The sequence below is a fragment of the Otolemur garnettii genome, unplaced genomic scaffold (assembly GCF_000181295.1).
Source record: "Otolemur garnettii isolate 467f Iridium unplaced genomic scaffold, OtoGar3 scaffold00124, whole genome shotgun sequence".
Lineage (NCBI taxonomy): Eukaryota > Metazoa > Chordata > Mammalia > Primates > Galagidae > Otolemur > Otolemur garnettii.
The window spans coordinates 2,292,367-2,314,124 of record NW_003852519.1 but is presented as its reverse complement, the minus strand read 5'-3'; the positions used below and the strand labels follow the sequence as shown (position 1 = coordinate 2,314,124).

At 40.9% G+C, this 21,758-nt stretch overlaps 1 protein-coding gene across 1 annotated transcript in view; it reads left to right on the top strand.

Annotated features, from left to right (window-relative positions):
• The window catches only part of GRIN2B (glutamate ionotropic receptor NMDA type subunit 2B), a 309,065-nt gene that overhangs the window by 187,201 nt on the left and 100,106 nt on the right, over positions 1–21,758 (top strand). The window contains exon 3 of the mRNA XM_003797783.2: positions 3,084–3,198. Coding sequence (XP_003797831.1) covers positions 3,084–3,198 — 115 coding nt within the window. The remainder of the gene's footprint in view (positions 1–3,083; positions 3,199–21,758) is intronic.

Sequence of the window (21,758 nt, the reverse complement as noted above, 5' to 3'; positions counted from 1 at the left end):
GTCCAAAGAACAATTTCTTAGAGAAAATCAGAAGGAGCTAGAGCAGGAATGACCAGAGAAATTTATCAACCAATCATATTACCCAGGAGCATAGTTCATTTTCTGAAAGTTTAATTTTCTCAACTTAGACATGATACACCCAATTCAATGCAGCCTTCTTCAAAGAAGTCATCTTGAGAGACTATCTACTGATTCCATGCATATTGCTTATTAATTGAATTATTTTTGGAACTTCTCTTTTATAATTGCCTTCTGAAATAGAGGCTTTCTTTTAAATTTCTTAATGGTGTTTTTTAGGTAAAGTTAGAATTATTCAGAACCATGTCTGGTAAAATGGTGCATGTGCAAGCCAGGTAATGTTTTCCCCTCCCTCTTTCCTTCTCTTCCCCTTTCCCTCTCTCTGTCTTTCCTCTCCATCTCTCTCTCTCTCCACCCCCTTTCTCTCTTTCTTGCTTGTTCTTTCATTTTTTTCCTTCCAAAAAAGAGATGAGATCAACTTATTTGTTGTGTATCACAACTTTGAAGACTCCAGAAATTATTCTAATAAATTATTGTAGTAAGAACGCATTTTCCAGATTGATTATGTTTATGTTTAAATCCCCTTTTGTTAGTTTAAAATATTCTGCCTTGTGGTTTTATAATTATATTCCCTGGGAGTTTCTATAGGGCTTTGGTTGGAGCGTTAGAGTTATTAGAGCAAACTATATAGACCTGAGTATTATCTTCACACCAGTGAAGGTGGTAGGTGTAGGTGAACAGCTGTGAGCTGAGAGGTGAGGAGCAGGAGAAGGAGCAGATGCTGTAGGGACCACTGAGTTGGGTTAGGAGTGTGACTGACTGCAGGTGTCCGGAAAGAAGTGATATGGCAGGCACTTGAAGCCATGGCACGTGGTGACTATGCAAAGGACCTGAGGTTGCTAAGCCTGATGTTGATATGAGAATCAGGGTGGTGTGCTGGAAAGGACACAACTGGAAATGTTGCTTAAAATGCTACTTCTGCTGCCAATTAGCTGTGTAACACTGGGCAAATTTAACCTCTCTGTGGTTGTTTCCTAATCCACTGGGTTTAATTATAGAACTGAATGAAATTAAGTCTTCTTTAAGATTACAATTGATTTTATAAGGGATCTATGATAAATGTCTTCAAATACTTGAAGAATTCTCATGTCAAAGTAGGATTAAACTGAGATTGATTGTAAAGTCTTGAAAGAGGAAACAGGGGTTGAAGGGTTACAGGGAAGCAGATTCAGCTTTAAGGAGGAAAGAACTGCCCAGGCAACACTGAGATGGCCACCTGGAGGGTGGAAGGTGCTGTGAGAAGTCCCCATCAGTGGAAGAACCAAGAAATGCTGAGAAGAACACTTCCAAGGTGTTGTAAAAGGGAGGCATAAAGTGCAGGAAGTGGGAGCTAGTTGATTAGAATCTTAGAACTGAAAGGGTAGTAATCTTAGAACTGAAAGAATGTCTACTCTTTTGAGGCCACCTATATTATTATTATTATTATTATTTTTTGTAGTTCTTAGCTGGGGCTGGGTTTGAACCCAGCACCTCCAGTATATGGGGCTGGCACCCTACTCCTTTAAGCCACAGGCACTGCCCACCACCCATATTCTTGATTGTATTTTTGAAGCTACTCAGGATGAGGGAATGACAGGCTTAAATATCCCAGACAGTTTTAGCAGTGAGAAGTTGATCCATGAGAATTTGGTTCACCCTGCCTAGGGGACTTCATCTTCTGGAACAGTCCACCTCCTGGCAACCTTATTTAACCTAATGCTATCTGAAAGAGTCAGAGAATGGTCTCCCAGTATCACTGAAGAAAGCAAGAGTGTCTAACCTTTCTTCTTTGCAGCACACCAGAAGAAGGGTTGTACTGGGCCACATATTAAGTACACAGGCACTAACAAAAGCTGATGGGCCAAAGGAAAAAAAAAAGGGTCTTTACATAATTTTTGTGATATTCAACACCACAGATAATTTAAAAAGTCCTCACATAATCTGTATGCAGCCTGCAGGCCGTAGATTGGACACCCCCAGAGGGATCTTCAACCTGCTTCCTGTAGCTCCTTCACTATAATTATAAGAGACACCTTTTGCTTCTTGGTAGGGACATGGCTCACAAGCAGAGGCCTGGGGCTCCAGAGTAGCATGTCATGTGAACACAGAGCTAATCATTATTGATTCTTTGGGTCATTAAGGTAAAGGGACATTAATTACCATCAGCACAGTTGTACTAATGCAGTTGTAACGAGCACACTTGTGGGAATTCCCAGTCAAGGCCGCCAGCACAGCAAAGGGATGGGCTGGGTGCAGGTCTCCAGGAGGAAGGTAGTTTCATTGGTTTGACTCTAGCTACCTCTGCTTATTTATGCACAGGTACCCAGAACACGCTGTGAAATGCCTCTCCCTCCTTTTCCTAGTCCATGGCATTTTGTCTTCCCTATACACCATGCAATAGCTCTGGTTCCCAGAGGCATCCTGTGTACCAGATTCCTACCTACTGGACTCATCCCACAGCTCTTAGACGTATGAGCTGGGTAAGACCTCAGCAAGAATAAAGCAGTATGTCATGTCTCTGAGATGGGGAGCTCCTACATACCACCATTCTTAGCAGAACATTGTCTCGGTATGCTCACGCTTTGTTTTCTTATCTCTACCTTTTAAACTACCTCTTTTTCTGAGTAACAATTGTTAGTACGTAATACTACATACCAGACCCCATGGTAAGTGCTTAACCTAAGTTATCTCATTTAAACTTAATGAGGTAGGTCTCTTTATTATTCCACTATTTGTAGATGGAGAAAGGTTCAGAGGCTAAGTAGTTTACTCAAAGTCATGGCTATAGACTTAACTTAGGCCAAGCACCCTTATTTGAAATTGTTATTTTTTATATGATTCTTACTATGTAAAAACTTGGATGATTCTACTGTATAATCAGATAGAAGTTCAAGGAGTACCAAGCTTGATAACGGTATCTGCATAACTCACGTGTCCTTCCATCTTTCTCTCTATCTGCCTAACTACCTTGTTCTTGGTACAACCTTCTTCATCCTTTTAATCCTTCTTTTATTTTATCTTTATAGGTATCTGATCAATGTCACTTTTGAGGGGAGAAATCTGTCCTTCAGTGAAGATGGCTACCAGATGCACCCAAAACTAGTGATAATCCTTCTGAATAAGGAGAGGAAATGGGAGAGGGTAAGATATGTCTTTGGCAATTTTTGAACAAAGTAGGAGGGTGTGGATGTAAAAGTTGCAACACATTAAAGGAAACAGTTCTTTGGTTTTTGTCCCTAGTTCTGTGGAGCATGAGATCAATATTTTGAGAACCCAAGAGAAGCCATTTCTCAAACTTGCATCTTCATTTCCTTGATTTGGTTAACCAAGAGGTTGTTATCTTTATGTATTGCCATTTATTACTTATTATTGGGTTTTACACTGATAATACAAAGAATTTCTATTATCGATAATTGCATTGCTATCTGAATTATGACTTAATTTTCATGGAAAAGTATATATGTACATTGTAACATAATTTGATGAAGAGACCAAATCAGTGGTACAATTCAGAAGTTATGTCTTACATGATGGGGAGCCTTATAAAGACTAATTTATGAGCAGACAGGTTTAGATTTCCTGTGACTGAAGGGTTGCCATGCAAGTCTTTGTTCAGAATCTCCCCACTGCCAGCTGATCACTGTGTTTAAAATTCTACCATTACAAATTAATTTCCATGGGTACCAGACTGTCTTGGTTAAATTCCCGGCTCAACCACTTACTAACTTAACTATTTAGGACCATGCATAAATTTCTTAACGTCTCCGTGCCTCAGTTTTCTCATCTGTGAAATAAGGATAATAATAATAATAGCACCCACATGTACAAGGATTGAATATATTAATATCTGTATTGAGAAGGGTATCTAACATGTAATGGGCACTTAGTAGTATTAGTTTTTTTTAGATTCTTAGTTAAAGGAAAATATTCCTGAGAGTAACATCATTACCCATTTTCTGCATGTTCTATGGGGCATTTGTCCCTTGAGACATTTTGCTAGAAAATGGTTCTGCAGATAAATAATGTTGGGAGATGCTTCATACCGTTTCTCACTCTAGAAGAGTCTCAGAACACATTAACATTCGAAAGTTCAGAGATGTCTTACAGCAAAGACTCATGTTTGACTTTACTTAATGTGGCATTTCCCCAAAACATTTTCTCCCAAGACCCCTTTGTTGATGATATTTCTGTTTTAAGAAAACATGTTGGGGAACTGATTGAAGACCATTTCTGCAGATTCCACAGGCCTACTGCCTGAGAACAGGCCTCACAATGTCAGCATGGTTCTGACTGGAATGGAAACCCAGCTGTCTGTTTCCACAGAGCATAGTCAAGAAAAGAGAACAGAGGCTGGACGTTTTCAGTCTTGTCACAGAGAGTCCTGGACAGCTAGTTATGGGGGTGCTCACTGGGGAAACTAGGCAGGCACAGCTCAGGCAGCACCACCCAGGGCCTAATTCTTCAAATTGAAAGGTCTCGGTCTAGCATGTGTTTCCTCTTGTCAGGGCACAGATATGAGGCTTAAATTCTGCCTGATGTTCTTGACTAAAGTTGCCCACCCTGTACTGAGTTATCCTTTACACAGACATGCTTGTTCCTTGGGCTTCTGTGCTCCACACTAATGAAGCTGCTCTCACTGCGGTATTGGAGACTTCATAATTTGAGATGTGTTCTGGGCCCCTCATTTATAACAGGTACTTCTTTCTCTCTCCAGAAGAGGAGTTATTAATAACTGAGGCTTCATAGGTAGCTTAGAAATACCCAGCTGGGGTAGCTTTTATATGGTAGACTCAATGATTACTGTCCCCAGCAAGGGGCATCTCCGAACCATCCATTCTTAAAGAGACACAGCTTACCATCATGCTGACTTCTCTCTCTTCCTCAGGCCAGAATCCAAGGTCTGTGACCCACCACCTCTTTCTGGAGTTAGACACTCCCTCCTGGAATTTAGATCTCTTCCCTCATCAGTTCTACTTTTATCCTAGCTCTTGAATTTATTCTTTACTTTGTATATGATTCAGGAACCATGTGGTCATTTTTAAATGGGCCTCCTCATCTCTGACGCTGGCCTTTATCCATTCAGATTAGTCCTACGTGAAGCTGTTAGAATGAGCTTCCTAATGTGGAATCGTAATTGTAACGTTCTTTCTCTGCCCAAAACCTGCTCAAGTCTTTTGTGGTTTATGGATTGGGTCTAGACGTTATTCATTCCTGCATTTAAGGCTCTCACCTACTGTCTAAGCTTGTCCTCTCTTCCTCATGTCTTCCCGTCTCATTCTCAAGCTGCAGTGGGAGCCTTTCTGTTCCAGGAATGCGTCTTTGTGCGCCCTGCCCCCCCATACAACATGACACGATGTTTCTTTTGCCTGGAATGAATTGCCCCATTGTACAAATCACAACAATCCTTTGGAACCCTATTAAAATGTTGCTGCCTCCTTCCTTGATCTTTGACTGAGCTATCATGCCTCACTCCCTCATTTCCTTTAACTTTTGTCCATATGTCTCTGGTAGCCCTCATCACATCTACCCTGTGTTTATGTGGGCATCTGTGTGCTTCCAAAGGGCAGAGGCTGTTTCTTTATCTCACTGTGTCCTCTCCTGACCTGGGAGAGTGTATTGCATAGAGCAGTTCAATAAATATTTGTGACATGAATAAGAACCATTACATAATGAAAGAGTCCAAAACCTATCATTAAGAGTCCAAGCTCATGTTATTGCTCTGATATAATAGCTGTTCTTGGGGGGAGGGGGAATAAAATCTTTATGTAGATTGAATTTCCATAGATTATACTTCAAATGTACTAAAGGAACTAGCTATTTAAAGGAATTCTGTGGTTAATCTTTTTGTAAAGCATTTTGGGAGGGATTGAGATCGTATTGTGGAATATTTTCATATTGACTTGCTTAAACCAGGGAATATTTGCAAGAGATCGATGTTTAACATTCACTGAGTTCTCAGGGCCATGCAAACTCCCTACCCCTAATTTGGAAGCCCTGGTTATGGCTTATCTGTGGGCAGAGAGGAGTGGCAGGAGGGAGGCCAGCTCTAGCACATGGCTAGAGTGTGGTGAGATTGGACTATGGAGAGGTAGACCTTCCCTTCCACTGTCACCTTGGTTCCTAGGATACATTTTCCAGATGACTAAAGCTGCTCCAGTAATTCCCTTGTGGTCCAGGGAGAATTTAGTGTCTGTGGACTTCAGGGAGGCTGGCACCTAGGTGAAGACTCAGCAGGGAAGAGTCAGACACTGGAAACATAACCAGGGAAGGAATCTGGATTTGTAGGAAAAATATTAGCTAAAGACAGGACCCTCAATTACTAGTTAGGCCACTGTCTAGCCGTGAATCTGGCATTTTAAACTTTTCTACATCTTTCTTTCCTCATTTCTAAAATGATGGCATGAAACTAAGACTTTTAGGGTCCTTGCTAGCTCTAACATCTGGGATTACAAATTCACGTTATAAATAAATAGAAACTTGAGATGGAAATTGGGGTAGGAGCTGAAGCATATAAAGGAAGCTTCATTTGTTTTGAAGGGCAGTAGCTTCCAGGGCATGTTTGTCATTCTTGTCATTTAGGTATATATCATCTCCCCGGAAAGACCCTCCCTGATGGCCCATGCTGAGGGAGGCACCCAGTCACTCTAGCTAACAGTTTATTTTAATCTTCTTCAATATACATATTATCTGGTGTCTGTCTTATTTGCTTGCTTGTTCACTCATTGCCTGTCTCTTCACCATAGATTCTTCCTGGGACCAAGGACCTTGTTCACCTCTGTCATCCTAACCCTTCAGGGAGTGCCTGGCTCAACGGGATTGCTCTGAGATAATTGATAAAGAAATAAAGAACCCCATGTGCTTAGAAGAGTCAGGATTTTGACTCTAACTCTCCTGAGCTATTTCACTTCTACCTCAAAAATCCTCCAGATAGAGAGGTTTCTTGGAGAGAGTGGGACAACTGGAACCTTTATTCTGTAGTTTCCTTTCTTAAGGTTTCATAATTCTCTTTGAAAAGATCTTTCACCTCTTTTGTTAGGTATATTCCTAATTATTTCATTTTCTTTGAAGCTACTATGAAGAGAATTGTGTCCTTGATTTGCTTCTCAACTTGGCTGTTTGGGGTGTATATAGAGGCTACTGATTTGTAGACTCTGATTTTATACCCTGAGACATTACTGTTTTTTCCTGATGACTTTCAGTTTTGTGGTTGAGCCTCTGGGGTTTTCTAAGTATAAGATCATATCATCAGCAAAGAGGGAGAGTTTGGCCTCCTCTACCTCCAGTTGGATGTCCTTCATAGCCTTCTCTTGCCAGATTGCATTGGCTAGAACTTCCAGAACTATGTTGGATAATAGTGGCAATAGTGGACATCTTTGTCTGATTCCAGTTCTAAGTAGAAAAGCTTTCAGTTCTGCACTATACAGTATGATGTAAGCTGTGGGTTTGTCATTTGATGGCTTCAGTCAACTTAGGAAATGTGCCTCCTATGCTTATTTTCTTAATTATCCTTGTTAGAAAAGGATGCTGAATTTTGTCAAATGCTTTTTCTGCATCTATTGAAAGAATCATATGGTCTTTGCTTTTGCTTCTTTTGATATGGTGTATTACATTTATGGATTTGCACATGTTAAACCAACCTTGCATCTCTTGGATGAAGCCAGTTGACCAGAAGAACATACCATGCTCTTGGCTGGGAAGAATCAACATTGTTAAAACGTCTATTCTAACACAAAGCAACCTACAGATTCAATGCAATCTCCATTAAAACACCAACATAATATTTTGAAGAACTGGAAAAATAGTACTTTGTTTCATATGGAACCAGAAAAAAACCCATATAGCTAAGGGTATTCTTGGTAATAAAAACAAAGTCAGAGGCATCACCCTACCAGACTTCAGGCTATCTTACAAGTCCATAGAAACCAAAAAAGCATGATATTGGCACAAAATAGAGACATAGACATATGGAAAAGAATAGAAAACCAAGAGATGAAACCAGTCTCTACTTGATATCTGATCTTTGATAAACCAAACAAAAGCATTCAGTGGAGGAAAGAATCCCTATTCAACAAATGGTGCTGGGAGAACTGGATAACCACATGTAAAAGAGTGAAACTCAACCCACATATTTCACCCCTTACAAAAATTGACTCAAGATGTATAAGAGACTTAAATCTAAGGCACAAAATAGTAAAATTCTTAGAAAAAAGTGTGGAGGGAAAACTCTTGATGGTGTTGGACTGGGGAAAGATTTTATGACAAAGACTTCAGCCACCATTGCAGCAACAACACAAATTAACAAATGGAACTTAATTAAGCTGAAAAGCTTCTGCACAGCTAAGGACACAACATGTAAAGCAAAAAGACAACATTCAGAATGGGAAAAGATATTTGCAGGGTATCAATCTGACAAAGGGTTGATAACTAGAATCTACAGAGAGCTCAAATTAATCAACAGAAAAAATAAATAATCCCATCTACCACTGGGCAGGAAATATGAACAGAACCTTCTGTGACAAAGACAGACGAATAGCTAACAAATATTTGAAAAAAATGCTCATCATCCCTGATCATCAGAGAACTGCAAACCAAAATCACCCTGAGATATCACCTAACCCCAGTGAGAATGGCCACATCACAGTCTCAAAGATGGTGATGCTGGCATGGATATGGCGAGAAGGGAACATTTTTACACTGTTGGTGAGACTGCAAGCTAATACAACCTTTTTGGAAGGAAGTATGAATAATCCTCAAAGAACTCAAATTAGACCTCCCATTTGATCCTATAATCCCATTACTAGGCATCTACCCAGAAAAAAAAAAAAAAAACATTTTATCATAAGGACATTTGTACTAGATAGTTTATCACAGCTCAATTTACAATCACCAAAACATGGAAACAATCTAAATGCCCACCAATCAGGGATGGATTAACAAGTCATGGTATATGTATATCATGGAATACTAGTCAGCCATTAAAAAAGATGGAGACTTTACATCTTCTGTATTAACCTGGATAAAGGGGGAACACATTCTTCTTCGTAAAGCATCACAAGAATGGAGAAGCAAGAATCCAATGTACTCAATTCTAATATGAAGGCAGTAGATGATCTAATACAAGGGGTAGGGTAGGGGAATGAGGGAGAAGGGAGAGGGAAGGAGAGAGGGGGATGGAGGGTCATGGTATACGGCGCACCTCTTGGGGGTGGGACACAATTACAAGATGGACTTTACCTAACAAATAGCAATCAGTGTAACCTAATTCTTTGTACCCTCAATGCATCCCAAACAATTTGAAACAAAAAACAGAGACCTTTCCCCTCTCTGGAGTGGGTGGTCCTATGCCAGTGAGGACTAGAGAGAAATCACTATGCCGTGGAGGCCTGCATATGGGGGTCAGAAGATTCATTCAGTTGTTGACATGAACCACATTATAGGATTTCACAGTGTTCTTTTAGGTTCTTAAAAGTAACCCCCACCACCAACCCCTATTTGGTTCCTTTGGAAAAAAACTGAAGTCAACACAACATGGTGTATGGTTCTGGAAATCAGGAAGAACTAAGTTCAGTTCTGCATGTTGCCCCGATCAGCTGTGCAAACCTGAGCAGGTGACAAATATTATCCTTTTGTACAATAATGTTTTACATAAGGCTGTTGCAAAGATGAAGTGAGATTTTGTAGTTAAACACCAGTTAGACTGAATTATAGTCAGTATTCAGCAATTGTCAATTGCTAGCCCTCACCCTTCTTTTGTATTTTTTAAAGGTAATATTTGCACATGATAAAAAGTCAAATGGTATGAGAGTATCCAGGAGAAAGAGAGTCTTTTCATCTAAGATTGCGAGTTCCCATCTCCAGAGCAATGCTGTTCCCAATTTCTGGAACCCTCCCCAGAGCAATCATTGTTGCCAATTTTTTATGTATTTTCCTAAAAATACTGCAAGCATATACAAATTTGGTATATTTTCCCAATCTTTTTCTTTAATAAAAAACTGAACAGTATCTTCTCTTGTGAATCTTTAATGAGATCCTATTTAACCAACCTCTGGAAGGCATAGGCAGCTGGAAGAGCAAAGAGATCTCTCGATTAGAATCATATTTACAAGAAGCCAAGAACATCTCTCTGGGGTGGAGGACTGTGGAGAAGGACATTTAAGGACAACCATACACACACACGTGCACATACACGTGAACACACAACCATAGCATGGTGAGCTGGAAAGGGTTAGGAATGGTGAAAAAATCATTGAGTGCAGAGCAGGCTCATCTGTTAGACTCTCCAAGTGCAGGACAGCTGCATAAACTTGCATTAAAAATAGTCTGGCACAGAGATGCTGTTCCAACAAGCTTTAAGGCTTCTGTCTCTATTGGAGCCTCTCATGATTTGCTTCATTGCTACTGCTCTCTGCTTCCATTTAATCGTTCCTAAAATGGGGATAATAAAAATGAAATGCAGTGGGGGTGTGTTCTGAGTAATGACTTCAAGAAATGATGATGGTGCATTTTTAGGCTGTAAGATGTAAACAGACCTTAAAGGGACTGTCTGGGTCGGGATTAAAGGAGAATATATAAGATTTGACTCTCTGCTTGTCTTTTCCCCAAAGAGATAAGGGGTGGGTTTTATAAACCCACTTCTTCTTCCCTGCCTCCTCCTACCAGAAAATGCCCTTTCGTATGTAGATCAAACCACTCTGAGTTTGTTTGGATCATTCCTTAGACTCTTGTAACTGTTTATGGCTTGCAACGCTGAGGGGCCACAGCCACAACTATCTAGAGGTGAAGGGCTAGAAGTGAAAGCACTTGGCAGACCCTTCTGGATCCACAACAGTACTTATGAATTAATGGGTGGATCAGTGGGAGAGGGAAGAAGGGGGATCGGACTGAGACAAGGAAGACCCCAGAGCTGCAGCAGCAGCAGCCACATAGTAAGATGGGTGCTCCGTCAGCACCTGCAGCCTGGATGGATGGGACAGAGTAAGGGACACTCTGTATCCTTGGAGACCTTGCATCTGGGAGATAGCACTACCCCCAGGGTGTGGACACTCTGTGGTCCTAGTGCCTAAGGACTACAACGATCATATTCCACAGTGACCAACTTGGATAATAGTGATACAATAGAGGCTGATGACTGTTGTGGCAGATATCACTTGGACACTTTCAACTGACAAAACAAAACAGCCTCTGCATCCCGTCACCTGCACATACACTCACACACAAACTGACGGACTTCTCATGAACACGGGAAGCACACCTGTCTGCCTCCCACTGTGCCTCCGTGTCCAGCACAGTGCGAGGCATCACTGAGAAGGCCGGTATCCGCAGTGTCTGGTGGCAGCCTGAACACACCTGTACAAACTGTGTTCCACCTCCCAGCCTCAGGGGAGAGGCCAGGGACTCTCTATACTCTCTCCAACCTCTACAGAAGGCATCTCAAGGGGTGGAACAGAAGCTCCACCTGTCGGGGCGTCCTTTCAGGATCTCCTGATACCACCACTTGACAACATGCTATTTTTACTGACTTTGAACTGAGTACTAATAGGCACCATTGGATTAAGGGATTAGAAAACAGGATCCATGGAGAAGAGCTTTGGGAATTGGGGTTGTTAAGGGGAAGAAAAGAAAGGCAATGTGGTGATGACTTACTCTCTTTAAATGTATGAGGAATTATTGCATTGAGCATGGAGATCAGCTGTTCACGTTCTCCTCTGAGACAGAGCCAGAGTGAGTGGGCTTAAAACCAGGCCAAGAGGGTTTGTATTTGCTATAGGGAGAATTTCTTAATAGAGAGAAGTGTCGAGTACTGAAACTGTTAAGAACACCAGGGATTGACTTGGAAAGTTCTCAAAATTGAGTATGTCGGCTCTGCGCCTATAGCTCAACCGGCTAAGGCGCCAGCCACATACACCTAAGGTGGCAGGTTCGAATCCCCAGCCCGGACCCGCCAAACAACTATGACGGCTGCAACCAAAAAATAGCCGGGCGTTGTGACAGGCGCCTGTAGTCCCAGCTACTTGGGAGGCAGAGGCAGGAGACTCGCTTGAGCCCAGGAGTTGGAGATTGCTATGAGCTGTAATGCCACAGCACTCTACCCAGGGGGACAACTTGAGGGTCTGTCTCAAAAAAAAAAAAGAAAAAAAAATTGAGTATGTCCTTATCTCTGCAATGTGCAGTCCTGTCCAGATGACAATGCATGAACTGTGGCTTTCTCCCTTCTCCCTCCCCTCCCCTTCTCTTTTCCCTTTCCTTTCTTCTCTCTTTCCTTCTTACGTATTGTTATTGAGCATCACCATGAGCAAAGGAGAGCCACCACCCAGTTAGTATCGTAGTTTTCCCAGTAGCTGGGGGAAAAAAGAAAAGAACATAGCAAGAAAAAAGATGCTTATTGTGACATTTAACATTTCTATAAACTAAGGTAATTTTTCCTTCTTAGTGTTTAATATGGTCTAACATCGGGTTGATGCTTTGTATTGCTCGGAAAGTAAAAACCTCACTAACACACATTTTACCTATGGCAGTGTACAAACAGGGCCCACTGGGTTACATGTGTGGGGTGTTTTCCCAAGTTGTGATTATTACAGACCCTCCTAGAAAAGTGTTCCCTTGTTCTCTGAGCTTCAAGAGTCTTGGGCCATCCTGTTTGCCTACACCTTTCCTAGGGCTCTAGAAAGAGACGACTGGGGGCAGCCCCAGGGTGGGAGGGAAGTCGGCTGTTAACCCGTCAAGTCTCAGCACTGCTGCAGGCTTGGTCCACAGTGCCAAGCTGCTACCCCCGCGTACATTTGTGAAATACCTCAAAGAGAAGAGTGAAGTGTATTGGGAAACCAGACTTCAGAAACATCCTGTCGGAAAGGCTGGTTGTCCTCAAGTGCTTGTCATCAGCCACAGAATGAAAAGGATAAAGGAACAAGATAACCTTGGTTGACTTTACTTTCCAAACCTGTACACGCTGATAGAGAGAAAACGGCAGGACTGAGCCAGAGACAGAAGGGCTGGCTTAACTTTAGCTTAAGGAAACACAGGAAAATGGAAATCACCCCCAACGCCAAAAGATGGCTTTCATCCATCTTGTTTAAATATTACTGAGATTTTTATTTCATGACAGATATCTGTGGTTGGCCCCCGAGTTCTGAACTATTTTTCTAATTTTTAGGTTATGCTCTTTCTCCAGGAGTGATATTAAAGAAGAAAGCATGGTAGAGAGGTTCGAAGACTCTTTTTATACCCAAGTTAAAAGCCATGTTTATACCTTTCTTGTTACAGAGGTAATCCATATTTATTAAAAACATTTGAGGAGGGAATAAAACAAAATTTACCTATATCCACATCTACAAAGAATTAAGTTACATTTTTTCTATTTCTTGCCAGTGCTTTTTTCTGTGTGTGTATATATAACCGTGTGATATGGGGCATAATATAGGAATAGTTTGCCATCCACTTTTTCTCTTACTAGGATATTGTGGACATGTTCCTATTTCATTAAAAATCATTCAAAAGCATGAAACTGAATGCTTCATGTTCCACTGTCAGGATATAACATACTTCTTCAGACTGGTCCCTTATGATTAGAAATTCTTATGTGTGTTAAATAGAGACTCTGTTATGAAAATAATTTCATAGTCATTGGTTCAACTTTCGTGTTGTTGCTTTTCAAAGTGAAAAGATTTAGCCACTTTTTTTTTGTTATCCAGCGTCCCTACATGTTCAAAGTGAAAACCCTTCATTTGGGAATTGGTTGGCTTATATTCATTCAGGAACGCCTGTGGGTACATGTGCGGTTGATGGGGAAGGGCGGTTGATGGGAAAGGCTTTTCTTTGTTATTTCTGAGCTTCTAGGAGTCACGGAGGATTTTCTTTTTTTGATCTTCTGATAGAGTATGCTGCCTTCTAGCTTTGCTGACAAATAACGGGTTTGGTCATGTGTTCTGGGTCTATCTGAATTTTTCATCATGCTGGTTTCATTTTCTCGAGAACTGAAGGCTAGTGAAATTCAAGCGCATGTTCCCAAGGAAGTCGTAAGACTCATGTTTGATAGGACATTCTTATCCTTTCTTGTGCTGTTTCTATTCTCTGGGCTACAAGTAATGCGGAAGGGAGCCGACACTGCCCTCCTTTCACCAGTGGGGGCAGCACCTGACTACTCACTTACACACAGGCTGCTGCACCTCAGAACTGATGGGCAATTACCCGCTAATGGAGGAGCATGTTACTCTTTTCATACCTTTCAGTATTTTCTACCAATCAGGCTACTTGGTGCATACAGTAATAGCATATTAGTGTTAGCTGAGATACGAAGTTTGACATTGAAGCCATAACATTTGATCGTCTTTCATATCCAAGTGTGCTTCTATTGATTTAGCACCAGAATCTTATGCTTTGAGCTTCTCCTGCAGTGAAGATGAATCTTTACTAGTCCATTTACTGGCACTTTCGCCACAACACCTGCTTATGAGACTAGCCAGCAACAGGGTTAAAGTAACTTGTGTATAGAGGGGGAGAAAGCTGTGCCCCTGGCGTGTTACCTGTGCTGAACACCCTGAGGTATAAACATTAGATAGGAAATACTGGCCAACAATTAAAAAAAAATACATTGTTTTTAACAGCGAAAGCTATAATATTAAGTGAAAAACATGGACATAAATTTCCCACCACAGCCATAGAACTCAGCTTATTTGGAGTGATTTTATAATGTTCTCTATTACAATTATTTCTGTTTTTAATTTGGCATGTCTTTCAGTTCACTGTGATACAGGGAGGTGCCTTAGGAGGCTCTCTTGGAAGTTCTCCTCCTTCCCTCTAGCCTTACCTCTCTGTCCTGTGTCCAGATATTCTCTTCTGTTGGTAAGGTGGCCCGTGGCTGGCTTTACAGGCATGGCAGGTCTTGGTTCTGGCAGAAACGTGTTCTGAGGGTTTAAACTGAAAGCAAATCTCTTCCAGGGCAAGGGCGGGGAGGAAAGTGTGATCCTGAGAGGAATGTTTACAAGGAGAAGAGTGCAAATAGAAGGCACTCACTGGAGAGAAAATGATAGACAAGAAACCTGTACTCCACCGTCCTGTTTTTCAGGTGTACGATGTGTCCCTATTTACGAGGTTCCTCCGGATAGCCTTTCACAGCTCACGGATTTGGGGTAGGGTATCTTCTGAAGTCATCGCATTTGGCTATTCCTAAAATAGGACTAGCTGTTCTTCATCCATCCCACAGGAAAGGGAATTTGCTGGCAAAAGAACAGAATATTCCCTCTTAGGTAGAATCTTTTGTAGATATTTAAGCCACCTGAGTATTCTTAGAGAAAAGTGAAAAAAATTATATTTTTCCTATAGGAGCTTAGAAAAATTTATAAGTGCTAGAAAATTCTGGCCTGAGAATAAAGAATGGTAGGAAGATTTGGCCACTAGCGTATCTTACTTTTATGTAACACTTCATTAGCAATGCTGTTCATGGAGAACTTTAGCATATATGATCTCATTTTGATTCCTATTAAAACTTTGAGAGATACTTATAAGTAGAGGCTCAGAGAGGTCAAATGATTTTTCCCAAAGTTTCACAGCTAAAGAGTGGCAGTCTTAGATATAGATATTTACATCCAGCTCCACTCATGTCCCATATACATGCAGAATAAAGGAGTGAAAGTAGGCTAGGCCTCATCCCAGCACTCTGAGAGGCCAAGGCAGGAGAATCACTTGAGGCCAGGAGTTCAGCACCAGCCTGGGCAATATCATAGTAAAGACCCCATCTCTACAAAAAAATTAAAATAAAAAATAAGAAAATTAGCCAGACATGGTGGTATGCACCTATAGTCCTAGCTACTCAGGAAGCTGAAGCAGGAGGATGGCTTGAGCCCAGGAATTTGAGGTTTCAATGAAGCTGTAATCATGCTACTACTCTCCAGCCTGGGGGACAGAGCAAGACCCTATTCCAAAAATGGAAGGAAGGAAGAGAGGAAGAAAGAAAGGAAGGAAGGAAAAGGGGAAGGGAAGGGGGGAAGAAGGAAAGAAAGAAGGAGGCCAGGAATTTGAGACCAGCCTGGGCAACATAGCAAGACCTCCTCTCTACAAAAAACAAACAAAAAAAAAGAGTTAAACTAAACTAGTAGGATCAGATATCAGTGGGGATCATTTTATAAACTAAGGGATAGATAATTCACACTATAGAAACATGCAGGCTCTATCACTTCAGAATTTTAAAGGTATGTGTTATGAAATGGTCCAGCAGTGGAGGTGGAGATGGGAGTGTGTTATAATAAAGTGACTAGTCCACTTTATTATAACAATTTGTTCTGTAAAATTTGGATTCAGTCGAATCCAAGGCCCACATGTGGCTCCCCAAGGCCACAGGTTCCCCAATCCTGGCCCAGACTCTGGCTGTTTTGGTGTATTATTCTCCTGAAATTAACAAAAATGGAAGAAAGAAAGGAAAGAAATACAGGGGAAGAAAACTTTCTTCTATCCCCACATTTCTGTATTTCCTGACTCTCTGTTATTAAACACACACAAGCCCCCCCCCCCACACAGCAACATCCATATCTCCTCTCTTTTCTACTGACAACAAAGAACCTATCACCTCAATCTATGAGGATAAAACTTGTTTCTTTGAATAACAAAGGCCATAGCTTCCTACAGAAATAGCTGTCTGGGACCTTATTGCAGAGAGGGGATTTTTCTAGGAAAATAGTCACCTTCTGCATTAAAAGCTCTTTTAAATTGCAGCCACCATGGCAATGGCACTGTGGCCCAGCGGCCCCATTGATCAGACATCTGCTGGAGGTGCAGAGAAATGTTGAAATACCAAGGGGAATTTAAAATAGCTGACCTACAAAAACAGCTTTTAAATCTTAGCAGGACAGTGACATGAAAATTTAACTTGACTTTATATGAAAAAAACACAAGCAACCAAATATTTTATGAGCTCAACGAGCTAAGGGATAAGAATTTCGAGATCTCATATAAAACAAAATAAATTAAGCTTGGTTCATTAAGCTGAAAAATACATGTAAGTGAAAGAAAACAGAGGAACAAAACTCCATAAATAAGAACATTGGTCTTTGATTCATCACTGCAAAGTAAGTGTTTCCTCAAGTGTGGATGTGGGTTTCGACTCTGGTGCATGAGTTCATTTAAGAGGGACGAGCTTTTTTGATTATTTAAATAAATCATCTATTTCTTTTTATAGGTATTTTCTATTTTTGGCAAAGGACATGTGTCTCTCGTTTGTAGTAACATGAAATTCTTTAATACATGTAGTTTTTTGAAGAAAGTCATTTTAAATATTAAATTACCAATAGTGTAAATGGAGCACAGATGTGATGATAATTCTTATGGTATTACTCGAATGACTGAAATTTAGGACATTTTTCTGTAGGACACAGTGTGTTTCCATTCCACCCCAGCCCCCAAGTCATGGCACTCAGGGCTAACTACATTCGTCCCTTCTTTTCTGCTTACCTCTCTGCATTTACCTTGCACATCAGTATAATTACAACTTGCCATTCTCCAACACCTCTGGCACTTGTAGGCCTGTATGCCTTGAACTCATGCTCTTCCCTAAACCTTGGATTCTTGAATTTGTTCCTTGAAGCATAGCTTAAAAAGTCAGGAGGAGGCCAGGCCCAGTGGCTCATACCTATAATCCTAGCACTCTAGGGGGCTGAGGCAGGTGGACTACTTGAGCTCAGAAGTTAGAGACCAGCCTGAGCAAGAGGGAGACCCCGTCTCTGATTAAAAAAAAAATAGCCAGGTGTTGTGGTGGATGCCTGTAGTCCCAGCTACTGGGGAGGCTGAGGCAAGTGGATTGTTTGAGCCCAAGAGTTTGAGGTTGCTGTGAGCTATGATGTTATGGCACTCTACTGAGGGTGACAAAGTGAGACTCTGTCTCCCCCCAACAACACAAAAAAGTCAGAGGCACAGTTGTCATACTTGTCTCTGCCTCACACAGTGACTAGTCCAAGAAGTGGAAATAGATTCTATTCTATTCCTCAGTTTCTTCATCTATAAAATGGGGATAGTGATTCAAACTGTTGCTATAAAAATCAAATAAATTTTAATACATGTAAAATTTTTAGCACATTATCTGACATGTTGCAAGTACCGTGTATCTATTCCCTACTACTGTGCTTGAACATATTTTAAACTGATGACGATAATTGAAATTAGATTCTAGGAAACAAGAAAATGGAGAAAATGACCACGTTTACACACACAAACACAAACTGGGTTGGATTTTGGCCTTAGTCACTAAAAAGAAGAAACTAGAAAACAGCATTTAGATTCCTGGAGGTGTTTGATGGTAAATTGGCAATGAGAAGCTACCTTTAATCTAAATGATATTTTGCACTTTGGATTTTAAAAAATTGAATTGTAATTTATAATGGAATACTGACAAAGTCTACAACATAGCACATCAGTCCATGTTGGGCCCATCACGGTGATGTCGGGGGATTCAAAACCTCTCAGCTTAGATTTAGCACATTGTGGGTTCTCAGTAACCATTAAAGAGCACCCCCCAAACACATTAAGCAATGATTACAGTTTATGAGTCCTCGGAATGTGTCTTTGTGTTATTTGAACTCCTTGGTTTTTGCTTCATTGTAATAAACCACTACTTTGTGGTTAATAATAAAGAGTTGCCAGTTTCCTCTCTCTGTCTTCTGTGGTGAATAGATTGCCTCATAACCATTAAAGAAATTCTCTCCCACGCAGGAAAATAGTTTAATGTTGAAAGACATGGCCATAGTTAGGGTTGAATAGAAAGGGTATGGTGGTAGAGTGGAGTGTATGCGAGAAAGGTCTTAGCATTGGACACCTGGACAATTTTTTACAGCTTATATCAGTGGTTCTCCAAGCACAGCCCCTGGACCGAGAGCATTAGCATCACATGGGAACTCAGAAGTGCAAATTCTCAGGCCCCACCACAGAGGCTGTAGGCATGAGGCTGCTAATCTGAGTTTTGACCTATAAAGCATGAGGACATTTGCACAAGGAGAAGTATCTGTTTAATGGATGCTTAATACTGCACTCCATCATTGTTCTCTGTTCTCATTTTATTTTCCAGTCATTAACTTTAAAACTGAGTCTTTATCCCTTCATAAGGTGGAGGACAGAGCTTGGTAAGGAAGAGTTAAGGCCTGTCTCCCTCCCTCCAGGAGACTCTGAATTACCTGGCATCTTTACATAATTGCTAAAGCAACTCCCTGAAATCAGGCTGTATTCATTCACCAAATATTTCCTGATCCCCTACTAAGTGCCAGGCTTCATTAGAGGCAGTGGAGAAACAGTATCGAACAACACCCACAAATTCCCATATGTCTTGATGCATGTAGTCAGACACCAAACACCTAAATAAGTCAATAAATATGATCATTTCGGTGCTGCAAAGTACTATTGATATGGTAAGACCAGCTGTGGTGGTTCTCAACCACTTGATGTCAGCTTCAAAGGGGCTTTTAGAAATAGATTTATTGTTTTAAGTAAGTTGCTACTTAAATTTCTACAGAGTATGTTTAAGGGCTGTTGTAAGAAATTTAACTGGCAACTTCTTTAAAGTAAAAAACTTTGCAAATTATACCCATAGGTTCTTCTGCTTAAATCTTGTATAGCAGGGGCTACAGACCCACTTCCAAGCTACAGGGGAGTTGTGGGTAGTATTTGATCTTCCATTTTTTTTTTTCCAGTGCTGCTGGGTTTTAGAGGATGCATATGAATTTTTATAAACATTTCAATATTTGTGCTTAATTTTTCCAAGGAATCAAGAAGGGTTCACCCTCATTGTTTAATAAGAATTCATTTATTTTAGCAAGCTACCTACCCTAACCTACTGTTCTAAGTGAGCATGACATCTTTTAGCCTTCTTTGACAGCCATTGTGGAAATTATGTCACTTCTTCAATTATCTTCATTTGACCCTGTAACATCACATGTGACACTGCACAAGGACTTGGTGAGGATGTATAGGAAAGGTTATGAGACTTTTATGATAGTCCAGGGTCCATTTTTGGATCATAGAAACGTCCTATGTGGCCCCAAAGAGATATATTTAAAGATTAAATTGGCTTCTAGCACTTAAAAAAATCACATTCCTGTAGAACTAAAGATTTCAAGATTTTCTAAAAAAACAACAAAAAACCCAGAAGATTAACAATACGGGACTATCATTCCTCTGGGGCTGATGGCAACAGCCTGCTTTGGATGGAATGCATGATGTCAAGTTTCCCCTTCATTAATTACCCATCCAGTATCTGCAGACATTGGAGCTTGCAAAATGGATAAGCTCAGAAAAGATTCACTCCCTACTTAAAATCTAAAATGTGTTAGAAATGGGTAAATTCTGGGTTAAGGAATTTGCTCACGACAGTTCACCTTGGCATCTCTAGGGGGCAGCGGAGAGCTCTGAGCACCGCCTTCAGTGTGCACGATCCACTGAGCAATCACAGTGGGTTGGATCCCCATATTCACCTTACAGTTGTAGAAGGCACAAGACACTGCTTGTCTGAAGGGTTTTCTATTTGTCAGGCAATGAAATACAGAAATACCAACTTTTCATGCCTTGAAAAGTGTTAGGCATATGAAGAGTGTGAATTTGTCTTTTTTCTTGGCAGAGAAACAAATAATCGTGATTGGAAGAATACTTGGAAAGGCTTCCTAGTCATGAGCCTTAAGGGGAATCCGAGTGATCCAAGGGCATTTACCTAGCAAGGAAAGGAAAGCTTTGGCAGGGGAAAAACTCAGCTAGAGGACTAGCAGGATGAAGGAAGGGAGGAGGGGAAATGAAAGGAAAGGGATGTGGACTAGGAAGAACTGGAATTAGGTGTGAAGGCAGGGACAAAATGTCTTAAATATAAGAACAGAAAACTGACAGTGATTAAAGAGAAAGCAAGGTAGTCTAAGTGTAGAAAGAGAGCAAGACGATTTACAGTCATGCTGTTCTGTTTAAATAAGAGAGAGGAAAAGAGAAAGAAAGAAGAAAGGCAGAGTCGAGAAAAGAGGAGGTTGATACTGTCAAGGCAAAAGAGCCACGCCCAGATGAGACTTCGAACATTCAGGGTAGAAGGAAAAGACAGTTAATAAGGACGTAATTGTGTATGTGTCTTTATATCTGTGCAAGTGCTACATAAGGGTTTAAAGAGAGTGTTTAGTCACTTTCTGCCCTGGGCACATGACATTTCAGACTCCCTCCGCTCCATCCCAGAAGTTAGAAACACTCCATCTCAGAGTGGAATATCCTAACGTTCAAAGAATGACAATGGCTCTATAGCAGTTTTCCATTCTGCTAAGGTCAGGTAAACCTCTTCTTCTTTGTTCTGCGTTGGCATTTCTGCTTTCTGCGTGAAAAGAGAATCTCAAAGTCCTTAAGAAAGGAGGCGTTGCTTTTGCTACCTGTATCCAGAGTCATCACTCCTTTTATCAATCAGTTAACTTCAGTTCAATTCAATAAACATAAACTGAAGAGCTTCTCTAGGATGGCCCCCAGGCTAGCTGCTAAGGGGAAAGTAAAGGTCAATCAAACACCTTGTTTTCAAGAAATATACTCTTTTGCCAGACGTGGTGACTCAGGCTTGTAATCCTAGCATTTTGAGGGGTCTAGGAGGGAGGATTGCTAGAGCTCGGGAGTTCCAGAGGAGCCTGAGCAAGAGTGAGACCCCATCTCTACTAAAAATAGAAAAAAAAAGTCTGGGCTTCATGGTGGACACCTGTAGTACCAGTTACAGGGAA